This window comes from Pezoporus wallicus, unplaced genomic scaffold (genome assembly GCF_028554395.1).
Source record: "Pezoporus wallicus isolate ANWC-B61680 ecotype Strahan unplaced genomic scaffold, APGP_CSIRO_Pwel_v1 contig_227, whole genome shotgun sequence".
Taxonomy (NCBI): domain Eukaryota; kingdom Metazoa; phylum Chordata; class Aves; order Psittaciformes; family Psittacidae; genus Pezoporus; species Pezoporus wallicus.
Genome location: NW_026635704.1, coordinates 14,316,391 through 14,331,401, shown reverse-complemented (window position 1 = coordinate 14,331,401; position 15,011 = coordinate 14,316,391). Strand labels below are relative to the sequence as shown.

General features: G+C 49.8%; 2 protein-coding genes across 3 annotated transcripts in view; one reads left to right on the top strand and one right to left on the bottom strand.

Moving 5' to 3' along the window:
• The first annotated feature begins 6,169 nt into the window (after positions 1 to 6,169).
• CEBPD (CCAAT enhancer binding protein delta) lies at positions 6,170 to 7,851 on the top strand. The gene has a single exon (XM_057397748.1). The coding sequence runs from the start codon at positions 6,327 to 6,329 to the stop codon at positions 7,353 to 7,355; it is 1,029 nt and encodes a 342-aa protein (XP_057253731.1). The 5' UTR covers positions 6,170 to 6,326; the 3' UTR covers positions 7,356 to 7,851.
• Positions 7,852 to 9,503: 1,652 nt separating this feature from the next.
• The window catches only part of SPIDR (scaffold protein involved in DNA repair), a 204,188-nt gene continuing 198,680 nt past the window's right edge, over positions 9,504 to 15,011 (bottom strand). For both annotated transcript variants that reach the window (XM_057397746.1, XM_057397747.1), the window contains 3 exons: positions 13,485 to 13,599; positions 12,943 to 12,996; positions 9,504 to 9,820 (listed from right to left, as the gene is read on the bottom strand). In XM_057397746.1, the coding sequence (XP_057253729.1) occupies positions 9,689 to 9,820; positions 12,943 to 12,996; positions 13,485 to 13,599 (301 nt within the window). In that variant the 3' untranslated portion in view covers positions 9,504 to 9,688. The remainder of the gene's footprint in view (positions 9,821 to 12,942; positions 12,997 to 13,484; positions 13,600 to 15,011) is intronic.

Genomic DNA, 15,011 nt, shown 5'->3' with positions numbered 1-15,011 from the left:
GGCTTTTTAATCACAGAACACACCCACACCCATTTATAGAGACAATAGCTGATGAACAGTGGTTATTTTTTTCATAAGCATGTGTGATACAGTCTATATACACTTGTGTAAGGTGTCTTGGTGCATTTCATTCTGTTCATGGCTGGTATCAGACAAGACAGCAGCAAAACGACTGTCTTGGTTAGGGTTAGGTGAGGCGCCCTAGCTTTCACCTTGCCACTCTACAAATAAATACAAGACGCTTTAAAGCACAATAAAAAGCTACATGAAACGGCAAAGGGGACATTTGGAAATCAAGTGGCCACTCGTAGGAGGTGTTAATTTCACTTCTGGCACTTATCTCAGATACTCACTGGGTACTTTGACCTGTGCTGGGGAGGACAAAGTTTAGGTTTATAGTTTAACAAGGCTCTTCTGTAGGACTTTAAATACCTTCAGCAACAGTAGATGTTTGTGTGCAGGAAGATGCCATCCTTGGTCTTTGGGAAAGGAACTGGGGTGAACCCTGGCCCATGCCCTGTTCTCTGTAGCGAAAAGCCCTCAGCCCAGGGGTGAAAGAAAGACTTGGACAGGCGAAAGTAACCTTGGTGGTGCAAAAGCGCTTAGAACATGCCCATGATAACTTAAAAACTCCATTTTGGCACAAAAATAAGTGCTATATGTGGAAGCCTCGGCTACATTAGTGCTACTAGGTGTGTATTTGTTGAGCTCAAGTGCCAGCTGATGAGCAAAACGCAGCTCCTGAGTTTTCACGAGCAGAAATGCATCCTATGCGAAGCAAGCGGAATCGTCCTCATGGAGCTTTCCTTGTGCAGCTGAATGAGCCTGGAACCAGCCTCCAACATACGTGAATCACAGCTGCTGTCCCCAATCCTGACTGAAGGGCGCTGCTCTCAATAAAACACGGCAGTTGAAAGGAAAGGGCTGAAGCCAGCCTGTGAAGCAGCAAGAAAAGTTCTGATGCAACACAAACCTCAAGTCGCTGGGCTCTGTGCTTGATGGGGTGGGCTTGTTTGGCTTCCAGAAAAGACTATCAGGGTTGGAGACTGCTTCAGGTCTCCTGGTGCAAAACAAAACTGAGTAGCTTTTCACAAGTACAGCAGACTATTTTCTTCTCAGATTAAATAACATGCTGTGCACGCTATCTGAAATTCCCTGGTTGCAGCTAAAAAGCTATACACAGCATTAGTATGGGTTCTCAGGAGGTTCTTCTTAGTGTATAGAATAAATTAATGTTTAAGCTAGTGCTTACCACCTCTGTCAGTCTTCCCCGTAACTCAAAGTTACAACCCTGCTGAGCACAGAGGAAACCTCTGCTGCTTGCAGTCTCCTTTCCCAGCTGATAAAGAGGTTCCTGCATGGGGCTTGTCATAGCATTTTCCCTTAGTCCCCACCACTGCCCCCCAGTTTAAATGTTACCTAGAGGTGTCTGTTGAGATGTGGCACAGCTCCAGCACATGTTTAGGCTTAGGAAGGAGCCTATGAGCTCTCCACAAGAGCAATGAATGAGGCTTGTCCTCAGCCGTGGAATAAGGAGTTCCCTACGGCTTCATGCTGAAGGCTTTGGCCAGCCACTTCCTCATGTCAGGTAAGTCAGTGCCTACATTTAGAGACACTCCTCCCCAGACTTCATGTTTTTCAAAATCAGGGACTTAAAATAAGCATTTATTGTGGTTACTTTAAACCACTTTCTCTTTCCCCCTCCCAAGTACTGAGGATGAGGGTCTGCAGGGTCACTCCATTAACACCATACGCTTCAGCTGGAAATGACCTGGGGTTTAAAAACTTCAAGCTGCTTGTGAGAAATGGCACCTGTGCAGAAAGGCCATGCCCTGGCAGCCACACACAGCACCGAATAGTGCCTCTGATCTTGTAGAAAAGCTACCAAAGAGTTACCCCCCTTACATTAAACCAACAGAGCCCAGAATAAGGGGTTTAGAGATTTTCTTGTTGCAGACAGTTCAGGAAGGAGTGGCCCGAAAGGACTGGAACAGGTTGGGTTACAGTTTCCACTCTATTTACAGTGGGGGTGTTTTCCTTTCTGGTGGGACAGGAGAGAGGAGCACTTGCTCTACCTGTCCATTAAACCCACAATAAATGATACTGTGCAAGATTGCACTTAGTTAGGCAGAAGATGTAGCTGCAAATTGGAGCTCATGAATCTCATCCCTAACGGGACCTCATGCAAAACCCCTTGACAGGAAAGGTTCAGCGCGTCCACCACAGAGCACGAGGAAACAAAGAGCACAGGGTCTGAAGCATTTCACTGCGGCCTTTCGGGAGCCCAGGGTGGAAGATTTAATTCAGCAGCTACAGGTGCTGCTGAGCAACCTGCAGGCAGTCAGAGCACAGGCATTAACCAAGCTAAAAGGAAGAATCCTTCCACTTACCAGCAAGTTCTTCATTCCCTTGGAGCAGGGGGGCCGCAGTCTGAATTTGCAGTGAGCTGACCCGAGTGAGTACAAGGGCTGTGGTGAGCAAAATACTGTTGCAGAGACCGGAGACACGAGAAAGGCAGGAGCCTCGGCAGGGGTGGGATGAGGGATAGGGAGGGTCTGTCGAGCAGTCACTGTGCTACCTAATGAGAGCCAACACCAGCCTCAAGGAGGTAGTGTCTCCCTAGGAGAGTGTGGCAGCTTTTTGACTCAAACAACTTGCACCTCCTCATCTGCATGTCCCATTCCCGGGTCAGCCCCCGAGTGCCGGTCCTGGCTTCTGCCTGTTGAATTAAACGATCATCACGCACCTGCTTCTCTGTGGGGGGAGGAGAAAACCGGGCAAACCGCCTCTGCACCTTTTCCCCATTGTCAGCATCCTGCCAGCCTTTCCCTGTGAAACCCGGTGCTGGACTGAGGATAAGGTAGGTGTCCCTCCTGCGGCTGCCTTGCCCGAGGCCATGAATCCCCCGGGAGCTAGCTCCCCTCAGCCCTGTAGCACCCCAAGAGCAGTGAAGGGCTCTTTAGGCTCTGCAGGACCAGCCCAGCCTCGGCAGGCTCCCAGCCCTGCTGTTCCAAAAAGTCCTGCACTTCTGGCCAGAGATGAGCATGCAGGAAGGAGGATGGTGGGGATTAAAGCCAGGCTGAAGTGTTGGCCTGATTACTCACCTTCCCTGAGTGGCCTGTCCCTTGTTTATGAGGAAAAACTAGTCAGAAGTACAGTGTGATTTAATTCCTGTACCTGAAGGACTTGCTCAGGGTCCTGGTGCTGCTCTGGGTTCACTGCCAGCTCTCCAAGTAACGTAAGGTTTTGTTCTTTCTATGCAAAGGTTTCTTTCTAGAGAAAGGGTTCTTGTCCCTTTCTGCCCAGGTTTAAATGCTCCTCTCGCCTTCACTTGGAGCAGGAACCCCAAAGAGGTTTTGAAGAAATCATTCTGAAATTCAGATGCTCAGAATGTTTCTCACGCTGTGTGAGCTTACAGGATCCCAGAGGTAAGCCAGAATTCGGTGGGTCCGGTACTCAGCAGCGTGGGTGAGGGAATCAAGGGCTTGTCTCTGCTTCTCTGCTCATGAAAGTACTTGTGCAGATGGGAACAGATTCAGGTGCTGAAGTGCCAGACAAATCCATCCAGGAAACAGCAAAGCTTGGATGGATATCAACCTGCCTTCAGCCCAGTGCTTTGGCAAGTGACAAGTACCACCTACTTGCACACTCCTGGGTGCCTTGCTGCAGGTGTTTCACCACCCCAGGGCCTCGCACCCTGCGTGGCACGTGGGAGCCCCTCAAAATGTGCTCCTGAAATCACGCATCTCCAGCCCAGCAGCAAACACAGCCAACTTCAGCCTTCCAGGGGACGGTTTTGGGGCAGGGATCAACAGGTCTGACCATGAGCTCTGAACACCCCTCCAGGTCCTGAAGACACTGGAAGCAAAGCTGCACCCACCGAGATAGGCTCAGGTGTGACAGGGCTGGCAGATACTGAGGCTTACGCAGGGTGTCCGTGCCCAGCAGTTGCTGCTCTCTGAAGGGTTTTGGGAATCTGGTTGCTGTGCAGCAGGGTGCCCAGCGGGGCCGGGTGACCTGGCTGGGAATTGAGTCTCCTCTGCGAAGTAACACATGATGGGCATTAAACGAGGCTGCCCAGGCTGGCACAGTTGCACGCCAACACTGATGAGCAGCTGCCCTTTGGGGAGAAGGACTTCCGGAAGCTGAAAGCACAACAGAGTTCCACATAAACAGCAAAACGAGACGCTGTCCAAGACAAACCATCACTGCATGGCTACAGCAGGTGAGGTGATACCAGACCCTGTCACAGAGCAGGGAGGGAGTCTGCGTGTCAGATTGCCTTCCCTTTCTGAACTACCTTCCCATGATTTTCCCACCCGCCCTCCTACACTTCATGCAGAGAAAAAAGTTCAGGAGCACTATGTTCCCTGCAGACAGCAGGCCAGGAGCAGGTGGCACAGAGTCATGCGATGTGAATATACCCCAGTGCTGAAGGGCAGAAAACAACATGCAAAGCTGGGCTTGGGGGAATGTTATTTATTGAAGATGCGGAAGAGGAAAATTGTTTCCACTTCTTGCATCACTGTCAGTGCTTAATGCTGTGGGATGAGGCTGCAGGGTCAAACCCCTGATGAGCAAAGCAAATCAAGTCTGTTTATTTAACAACGTAATGTCTCTGCGGGGTTACTGCAGCACTACAGCTGAGAATAAAGCCAAGCCCCTCCACATGAAGCTTTACCTGCCAGATGCAAAACCTCACCTGGCAGGCAGAGAACACTTACCCAGATCCCACAAGCTTCCCACAAGGAGTTCAGAGCCAAAGGGAGAGTGCAGATCAGCCCTGTCCCAGCTATTCCTGTTAAAATACATACCCCTTAGAGAAACAGCTGTGCCACGGCAACAGCTGCAGGACCGCCGGATGGAGCCCTGCCCAGGGAGATGCCATGGGCCCTGCACATACCCACGCTCCCCAGAGAGCCACCACCGAGTGGCATGGCAGAGCTTCATGTTTCATCTGAGCTCTAGGCTGGGAAGCCAGTGGCTGCACTGAACATAGAAACATGGAATGATTTGGGTTGGAAGGGACACTCAAGTTCATCCAGTTCCAACCCCTGGTCATGGGCAGGGGCACCCTCCACTAGACCAGGTTGCTCAAAGCTCCACCTAGGTTGCTCAAAGTCCTGCTGGTGTCACAAAGCTAGCCAGGTCTTCTGGGGAAAAAATAATAAATCTTAAAATGGAATTTTTAAAGGGTTTTTCATGTGTTTTGCAATTCAGGCAGCGGAGCACCTGCGGGTGATGCCAGGGGGCTATAAACTGTTAAGTAATTTGAAAACGTAGCTATTTCACACACTTACAATAGTTCCATTTCTCCGATGCTTGCCAATTTAATGGTAGTTGTTAATCGGATGAAAGGGAGAGGGGTTGTAATGACTAACCATAAGTTTTTAAAGAGGTTTAACTTCACGCAGGCACCCTGAAGTAGCTAAAGATGCCTTAACAGCCCTTTTCCCACGGGAGCATCCTGCAAGGTGAAGTCCGAGCAGCCACCCCGTCACTGGAGCGGGGGTGTTACAGCTCTCCTCCAGCGGGAGGAGCGGAGCCTCGGGAGGGCGCTCGGGCGATGCACAGGGACATGCGTGGGGCAGGCAGCATCCTTCCCGGAGCGCTTCATCCAAGGCGCCTCTGGGGAAACGTGTGCGGAGTGGGTGCAGCGTGTAGGGGGAGCGGTGAAATGAGCCTTTTCCGTTGCCCCGTGTGGAAGTAAGACAGGAAAAGGGTAAATTAACGCTCGACCGGAGCGCTGGAATGGGGGGACGGGGTGGTCCGGGGAGGGGGCAGCCGCCCAACGGAGCGAAGGTCCGCGGGATGAAAAGTCTAGGCTTGACCCCCCCGGAGGGAAGTCTCCCCCTGCCCGCGGCTATCCTCCACCGGGAGGCGGCAGCTCTCCGCGGCGGGAGCCCTGCCTCCGCGGCCGCGCACCCCACCCGCTCCCGCCCCCGGTCCCCGGGGGTGCCGGGAACACTCGAGGTTCCCCGTCATTGGGGCAGGAGGCGGGGCCGGCGCCGTATAAGAAGGGACCGAGCGGGCGTTTCGCTCCCAGGTCCAGAGACGCCTTGTCCCATAGCCGCTTCCTATCGCCGAGCGCGGCGTGACCCGAGTCCGGATCGATCCCCGCGGGGAAGCGAAGCGGCTGCGGGACCGCATCAGGAGCACCGGTACCACCACCACCAGTACAAGCAGCAGCACCAGCAGGAGCACCAGCCCCGCTCCCCACCTGCCCGTGGCGGAGACTGGAGCTGCTATCACCGCGGAGCGGAGGTTGGTGCCCGCGGTCAGGAGCCCCTCTGCCGCGACCGTGCGGCGCCTCGTCCCGCTGGCCGATGAGCGCCGCCACTCTCTACAGCCTGGACTCCCCGGCATGCTATAAGAGCTGGTGCCTGGAGCCCGCCAACTTCTACGACGCCAAGGTGGGCAGCGGCGGCGGGCCCGGTCCCGCCTGCAAGCCGGGGGGCCGCGGCGGCTGCGGGATGAGCGGCGAGGAGGCAGGGGGCGGCCTGGGGGGCAGCGGCACCAACCTGGCGGAGCTGAGCGCCGCCGCCCCGGCCATGTATGAGGACGAGAGCGCCATCGACTTCAGCTCCTACATTGACTCCATGTCGGCCGTGCCCAACCTGGAGCTCTGCAACGACGAGCTCTTCGCCGACCTCTTCAACAGCAACCACAAGCCCGAGCGGGGCGGGGACTACGGCGAGTACTTGCCGCCGGGCGGCGGCGCCGGCCGCGACCCCGCCAAGGACCTCGGCGCTGCCATGACCACCCTGCTGGGCGCCGAGCCCCGCACCGCCTCCTCGTCCTCCTCCTCTTCCTCCTCCTCCTCCTCTTCCTCCTCCCGCGGCGCGCTGAAGCAGGAGCCGGACTGGAGCGACAGCGACCTGTCCTCCTCGCTGCTGCCGTCGCAGATCGCCACCTGCGCGCAGACCATCATGAACCTGAGCGGGCAGCCCACGCCGCCCACCTCGCCCGAGCCGCCGGGCAGCAGCTCCCCGTCCAGCTGCAGCACCCGCTCGCCGGGCCCCGCAGCGCCGCTGCCCGGCCCGGGGCAGGGCGTCCCTGCCCCGCCGGCCCCCGGCGGGAAGGAGCGGGGCGGCAAGAAGTGCGTGGACAGGTTTAGCCCCGAGTACCGGCAGCGCCGGGAGCGCAACAACATCGCCGTGCGCAAGAGCCGCGACAAGGCGAAGCGGCGCAACCAGGAGATGCAGCAGAAGCTGCTGGAGCTCTCGGCCGAGAACGAGAAGCTGCACAAGAAGATCGAGCAGCTCACCCGGGACTTGACCAGCCTCCGGCACTTCTTCAAGCAGCTGCCCAGCGCCTCGTTCCTGCAGCCCGGCTCGGGCACCGACTGCCGGTAACCGGGGCGGGGAGCGGGACGGAGAGACGGACTCCGGGTGACTGTGGATGATAAATAAATACCTCAGCGGCCGCGCCGGGCCGAGCAGAGCCTATGCGGGGCCGGGCCGCGGCGTCCCGGGCCGGGCCGGGCGACGGGGCAGGAGACGCGAAGCCGCGGTGAGAGCCGCCGGCCGCTTGCGGAGCGTCGGAGCGACGCGGGGCCGGGCCCGGGTCTTGCACCACGAAACTTGCAAAAAAAAAAAAAAAAGAAAAAAGCTAAATATATATATATATATTTTCTTCTCTCCCCTTAAATTATTTTTGTAATGGTAGTTTTCATCTTTTCTACATTTTACTCATACCGATGCAGCTATGGTACATCTGTTAAAATGATTCAACCCCACATGTATTTTAGGGAGTAGGATGAAAACCCAGAGAGACTGAGCATGCTCGACCTTTTATATCAATTTTTACAGCATTTCTAGGAATAAAAGAACAAAAAGCATTTTAAAACAACCCTGCTCTCGTTTGCTCTGTATGGCGAAGGCGGCGGGGGAGGGGGGGTAGCCCTCGGAAGGGGCTCCCGCAGCCGAAGCGGGATGGTGAGGGCGAGCGGGGGGGGCTCGTTTGGTTCTACAGCAGCCTCAGGGAGGTGCAGTGGTTGGCGGGAGCCGCTGAGGCTCTCGCAGGTGGTGGGTACAAAAGTCTGTTTGTCCCGGGAGCTGCGCGGCTGGGCCGAACTGCTGAGTCAGCTGCTGGCGCTGAGCTGTCGGGGCCGAGTAGCGGTGGCACATGGCACAGACCATGCTATGGGGGCTGCCGTGGCGCCGGGACCCCTCCAGAAACAGAGCATTAATGATAACAAAAAGCCTACCTGAACATAGAGCACTGTTAGTTGACGTTCCTGCTAAGAAACCTCGAAGCATTTTTCCGAAGCTGCACCTCCACTAATGCTCCTGAACATTACCGCTAAGCTTGAACCAGATGTGGGCTCAAGGGAGGTGGTGTTGGGTCCATGCACTTCAGCCCGCTGTGGGCTATTGCGAGCTGGCCACTTTCACTGATCCCTGCTAGTGAAAGCGAGAGCGGGCAACAACACCGAGTAACTGTTACAAAGGGTTAAGCAACTTGTCTGAGTTTTATTAGTGCGCGCACGAAGTGACAGCATCTGCAGGGCACTGGCACAAACATGGCCTGGTGGGACCAGCACCTCCACAGCCAGCACTTTCTGAGAGAGGAACCTTACTGGCTTCCGAGGGGTGACCCTGGTCTTGGACAGAGCAGTGTCCTCTATGCAGGAATGGGCTGACATCCCCTTTTTCCTTATGGGGAGGTAGGTAAAAGACCGAAACAGACAAGAGGGGAAAAAAGGGGGATTCAAAAGCTGGGCAATCGTGACGTATGTAAAACTTTCCACTATCGGCCACAGCCGCAGGAATGATCAGTGCAGCAACAGGCTTGCTGTTCCTTTTCTGCTGGGTGATCACATACAGGATCTGTGCAAAACCATTCATTCTTCCTCCTCTGACCTGTAAATGGGTTTTAAATACTGTGGAAGGGGAAGGGGGGGGGAAAATCTAATGTCTGACTGGACTCTCATATCTCCAACAATGCATACATAGGAAGATTTTGGTATTATTTATCTGATCTGTAATCCCTGTCTCTGTACAGTCTGGGTGAGGATATATATGTGGCCTACAAAACAGTCTGTTTGTTACCCATAAGAGAAATCATAATGAAACACCCGCTCTGTGGGAAGCTACAGATAACACGGTACTTCTATGCTCAGAGACCAATTAGCTGTGAAACATTAACTTTATATGTGCTTGACACTTTAAAACATAAGCTTCATTCAAATCTCCATTTTTATAACGTTTATTGCAATGTGATAACAAATGTTACAACTCAGAACTGGTGCAGCCAGCAGTACATCTGAAATCCACTGATAAAACTCAGCTTAGACCAATGTTCACTGCCTATAGCAAGGTATTTATTTCGAAAATATCAGTAAAATATATTCCCTCTACACATAATACAGTATTATAAAAAAGAAAAAATATTCACAACCATTCAAACTTCCAAGTGAGTTGGTTTCCACACATCAACAGTGAACACACCGAAGAATGGTATTCCTTAATGCTGAACTGATCCAAAAAAGCAGAGTACAGAAAGTTGAACAGATTTCTTTTGTATAGGTACTTCTCCAGGATTCACACAATGTGCTTTGTAAATCGCAGTTTTAATAAACTATCTGAATACTTATCATGCTTGCTTTCTACATTATCGGTGGCACTAGTTAACAGATAACCACATTACAAAGTCCACAGATACTATAATAGCTGACGAGTTCAACTCAATGTCTTGCTGCTGCTTCCAGAAGAACAATTTCCTCCAGTGCAATGCAGTTGGGGTGGCTGGTTACGGAGCGGACGTAGCAGTTCAATAACCCCACCTCCTTTCCCAGCACGCTCTGCACCTCATAACTCTGCAGTGATAAAAGCATGTTGATTAAAACAAACAGTCCTGGACATTCTGTTCCAAGCAGCATTCGGCTGGGAAGATGCAGGGTGTTAAGGTCCTCTTCCAACAGACAATTTTTTTAAGGACTCAGAAAGAAAGGTGCATTGGAAGTGACAGAAAGGATTTAATCCATTAGATTTTCAGTAACTAGATCTCCTGCTTCACGTGCTGCTTCCCTACCAGGCTTTTAAATAGGAGCTGGTTAAATATAATAATAAAGAAAGCTACTGTGAGCTTGAACTCGAGTTTGTTGAAGCATAACAACCTACATGTGCTCCCTTTACCTAGCTTTCTGACACTCACAGAAATGTGCTAGCAATGTGTATGTACAAACTAGGTATCAATTACCTCAGGTAACAGAGCCAACAAAGGAAAAAATATTTTGTAACAACTCATTTTATGCACCCCTACACACACACTTTGTCCTGTACAATCGCCAGCACCTACATGGTCCCTGCTGTTTAATGACCTGACTGGCAGTTTACCCACATGAGTAGTGCCTGAGCAGATCCATAGAGACTGTACTCTGTCTGGAGGTGAGGGATGGGGTGATTCCTCTAAAAGGAGACAGCGTGTTAACAGAAGCACTGGCAGCAATGACAGCTGATGCTTGGCTTGAGAGCATTTCTTAGATTGCAGGTTATATCCATGTAAGCCAATCCTATGTTGGGCTGCATCAAAAGGAGCATGGCCAGCAGGCTGAAGGAGGTGATTCTCCCCCTCTACTCTCATGACATCCCACCTGTAGTACTGCGTCCAGCTCTAGGGCCCCTAACACGAGGGATGTTGGAGCACGTCCAGAGAAAAGCCGTGAAGATGATCGGGGGGCTGGAGTGCCTCTCCTATTGGACAGGCTGAGAGAATTTGGCTTGCTCAGCCTGGAAAAGAGAAGGCTCTGGGGTGACCTTAGGAGCAGCCTTCCAGTACCGAAAGGGGCCTACAAAAAATCTGGAGAGGGACATTTTACAAGGGCCTGTAGTGACAGAACAAGCGGGAATGGCTTTAAACTGAAAGGGAGGAGATTTAAATTAGATAATAGAAAGAAGTTCACTATGAGGGTGGTGAGGCACTGGCACAGGTTGCCCAGAGAAGCTGTGGCTGCCCCATCCATCCCTGGCAGTGTTCAAGGTTGGACAGAGCTATGAGCAACCTGGTGGAAGGTGTCCCTGCCCATGGCAGGGGGGTTGGAACTGGATGACTTTTAAGGTCCCTTCCAACCCAAACCATTCTAAGATTCTGTGATTTCTTTCCTCAATGGGACTTGCCTAAAACTGGCCTCTGCCCATGCCTCCACTTTCATCTGGGCTGTGAATCTGTACAGGTATGGGATAGCCATGCCTGTTGCCTGCTTCAAGGTATAAACATACCTTTTTTTATTCCCCCCCATTTATTTTTACCCCAGACTGGTTCTGCAGTTCAGTTCACCACGCAGCTGCACAAACAGCTATACTGGTGTAACAGATGGGCTGACACAAAGTAAGGAACAAGTGGCTAGGGCCACTGACAGCTAAAACCAACCTCCCGCCCAAAAGAAGTGATTACAAAGCTACATCCTTAGAAACTTTAGCAGCAACGGCAAAAAAATGCCACCTCAAGTGGTATTTTTCGTGATTCATCTTTGTTGAGATAAAATGCACTGGTTCAGAGATGGAAATGCTTGTGGAAAAAAAAAAAAAAAGGAAAAAAATATTCCTGCATTTCAGCTAGGGGAAAAAAAATGTTTCCAAGTTGCCAACTTGCAAATACTAGCATTATAAAAACTGAAACATGAAAAAGAGGTTGGTTGAATTCTAATAACTCAAAAAAGAACTGTGTTTTGTCAGTCTGTAACCAAACCAGACACATCCCGTACAACTTAACTGCGTATTAAAAGAGCAAGCATATTTGGGGAATTTCTTGTATACCTTTGCTTAAATGAAATGCACACCCTCCAGCATAAGAAAAATAATTTATCATTTCAGAGCAACGCTCCACTTTAAATATTACCATTAAATCCATTAAAAGCACGGAGCATGTAATAGCAGCATGCTAGAAGACTGTGTAAGATGGAAAGCAAAATGACCCCAATGCGTCATCTAACTGAAGATGTTTAACTGGTGTGATTAAACATGACGAGCTGCCCTTTGCTCCCTTCCACATGCAATGGAGAGGGGGGAATCTCAGCATCCTAATTGGACTTAATCACCCTCTGAAGGTGCCACTCCTTTGCTGCTGACCATCCGGCAGCCAATGCCAGCCATTCACCTACCCAGTGCCTCCCTCACCTGTGATAAATCTGGGTCAGTGTGCCAAATGTCAGGGTTCTTCTGATATCTCAGATGAAAGGAATGACTCCTTCGCGATTACCTAAACTGCACTTCAGCCCACAGATCCCCCATGGTTTATGTGTCTTTCATTCATACAGTTATAGAGCATTTTCTTGCACGCATTTTGCAAATTTCTCCACAATTCCACCTGCCAATAGTTGTGCTATTAGACAGTAGTTGTTATACAGAGGTTGGAAGACCAGCCCCAAAAGGTGGGATGCTTGGACTGTATCTTTGCTGTCTTTGGATCCTCAGCCAGAAAATGAAGTAAAGCCCAGCATTGCCCACTGCAGCTCTGAATGTCTGGCCATACTACTGCTTGCAGTATGTATCTGCATCTGCAGATCTTCAGCTGAGCTAAAGTTGTCTACACAGCCCATCTGCAGCATCCCTCTTCTAAAAAGGAGGGTGCCATGTGATAGCAGGTGGGAGATGGCATTGCCAAAGGGCCCAGGCGGCTCCAATCCCAGCGTGGACATGAAAAAAGTAGTTCATTGTTTCTAGAGAAACCTCTTGCCACTCCTCGTGCAGTTCTGAAACAAGCTGCCTGGAAAGGCAGAACCTCCATCCCTGGAGGTTTTCAAGACCCTACCAGCCAAAGTCACAACTGACCACTGGCAATAGCCCAGTGTGAGTGCTAGGTCAGACAATGACCTCCAGGAATCCCTTTCATTTCTACGATTTGAGTATCTTTCCACCCAGTTCATGTCTCCTGCCCTCTGCCTCTACAGTAAGTTATGATGTAGTTTAACTTTCTTTCATCAACATTCATTATACCTACCCCATTCTCACTGGCAGAGGACATCAGGAGGGAAGAGATTGTCTTCTGTAACAGCTGGAATGAGAAAATGAACAGGTTTTGGTCACAACAAAAAAAATCCTACATATGCAGAGACATGCTGTTCACAGGTTAAAACAGTCACATTGAACAAAGATTTATCATTTTAACATAGAATGGTTTTGCTTCTCTGGCCAAGAAAGCAGAGGAGAGGTGACATAGAAGATGTTCAGAATGGGAGTCTAAAAATACACATTCCTGTAGGCTGTGGAGACTGGCCCAACCCAACAAAGCCCTTCAGCTGGACCATAAACCAGTTTGCAAACCTCAGGGTGGACTCAATGACTGTATTATTTGAGTAAGAGCTGGGAACTGGGTTCTTAGTCCAAGGAAACACAAGTTTATTATCAGATTAAATTATAGGATTTTTCTTCCGACAGAGCTGTTTAGAGAACCACGGCTTAAAGTACCTACATATGTGGCTTTAAGATCTATGTATCCAGTCTCACCATACTCAATACACCGAAGCTCATTTCATGCCATACCTTCACTTTTACTGTACTTTGAGGTCGGGATGAACAACTCAAGAAGACTTCCAGCTGCATTTTCAAAACTGGTGAAATGACAACTTCAGAGCACTGGCTGCAATACAGCAATCCTCTGAAATACACCAGTGATGATGGAAAAACAGAAATGGAAAAGCTATCAGCTGTAAATGAAAACACACAAGAAACCAGCTAGCTTATTCTCTAAAATACTTTGCTGGTAGACTGCTGGTAGGAAAGTCCTGGTAGAAATGCAGTTGGTAACAGCAAATAGGGCTCTCTGTTGGCAGAGCTAAGTAACTGTCTTGGAGAGAGACCCAATCTTCTAGCAAAACGATCTTCCTTTTATACGTTTTGGCAACATGGTGGGAGGTTGCTATTTACAGTCACCTCACTTAAGCAAATATTAATCCCATAACCTTCTAGAAGTTATGGCAAGAGAGAATGTGTAGTATAGATTTGGCCCAAGTGACTTATTGATTTAGGCCCTTGTTCAGCAAACATTCAACATTTTCAGCACATGCTTAAGTTATATGCATAAAATAAAGCTCAGCTCTAAGTGCTTGTTGGAATAACTTCTTAAACAAATATTGATGGTATATTGTTCTCCAAACGAAGCAGAGAGTCCTTCACAGTACAGATACTTTTTTGTTAAACTACACTACTATGTAAGCATACACCTTTATTTTTTTGCATGATAGTAGAATATAGGACAACTTTAATTTTCAGCTTTCCCCCCCCCCCCCAGGCTATATGCAACAAAGCGTAAAAGGTAAAGCTTCTCATATTTAGGAAAACGTTATTTATTTCAGTGGAATCAAACATGACAAACTTCTCCTTAGGCTTTTTGTGGGTTTTTCCAGGAGAAAGAAGCCCCCTTTCATACTTTTTACTCTCTCTAATCCTCTCATGCTTTTACTCTGTCAGGTATCTCAGACTCTGCAAGAGCAAGATGGCTAAGCAGCTGAAAGAGAGGCTTTCCAAGAGCATGCAAGTGTGATGCAGGTTTAGCATTTTGGGTGGTAACAGGTCCTCCAGGATCAGTCTTCACGTCTGGGACAGTTGTACTCCCAGACCCATCTGACATCCTTTTTAGAAAGGTTATCAATTTAATAGGTCTGAAACACAACACTTTCACACTTACAGCAAAGCTCACAGTTCAATATCAAAGTGAGGTGAATTGGTGGTACACAGGGGGCAAGCTACGGTAGACAAACACAAAACGCGACTTTTAAATGAGCTTAAAATCAGACCTACCATTTATGTGGATGTTTATTGAAACTAATATTGTAATGCAGTGGGCTATGAAATCTGTATGAGTGACACTTTAAGATTAGCTTGAAAAAAATGTGATTCAAACCATTTCATATCTACTTGTACCTTTTTTAATAAATTAATCTAACCTTGCAGGCTTTATCAATTCATCAGCAATAAAAATACTACATCTTAGCTCTAGGAAGGAACAAAGTGCAGCCTGTGCCTGCAGGAATCATTGCATCACCTGTTGCTCTTATGGCTACATCTGCA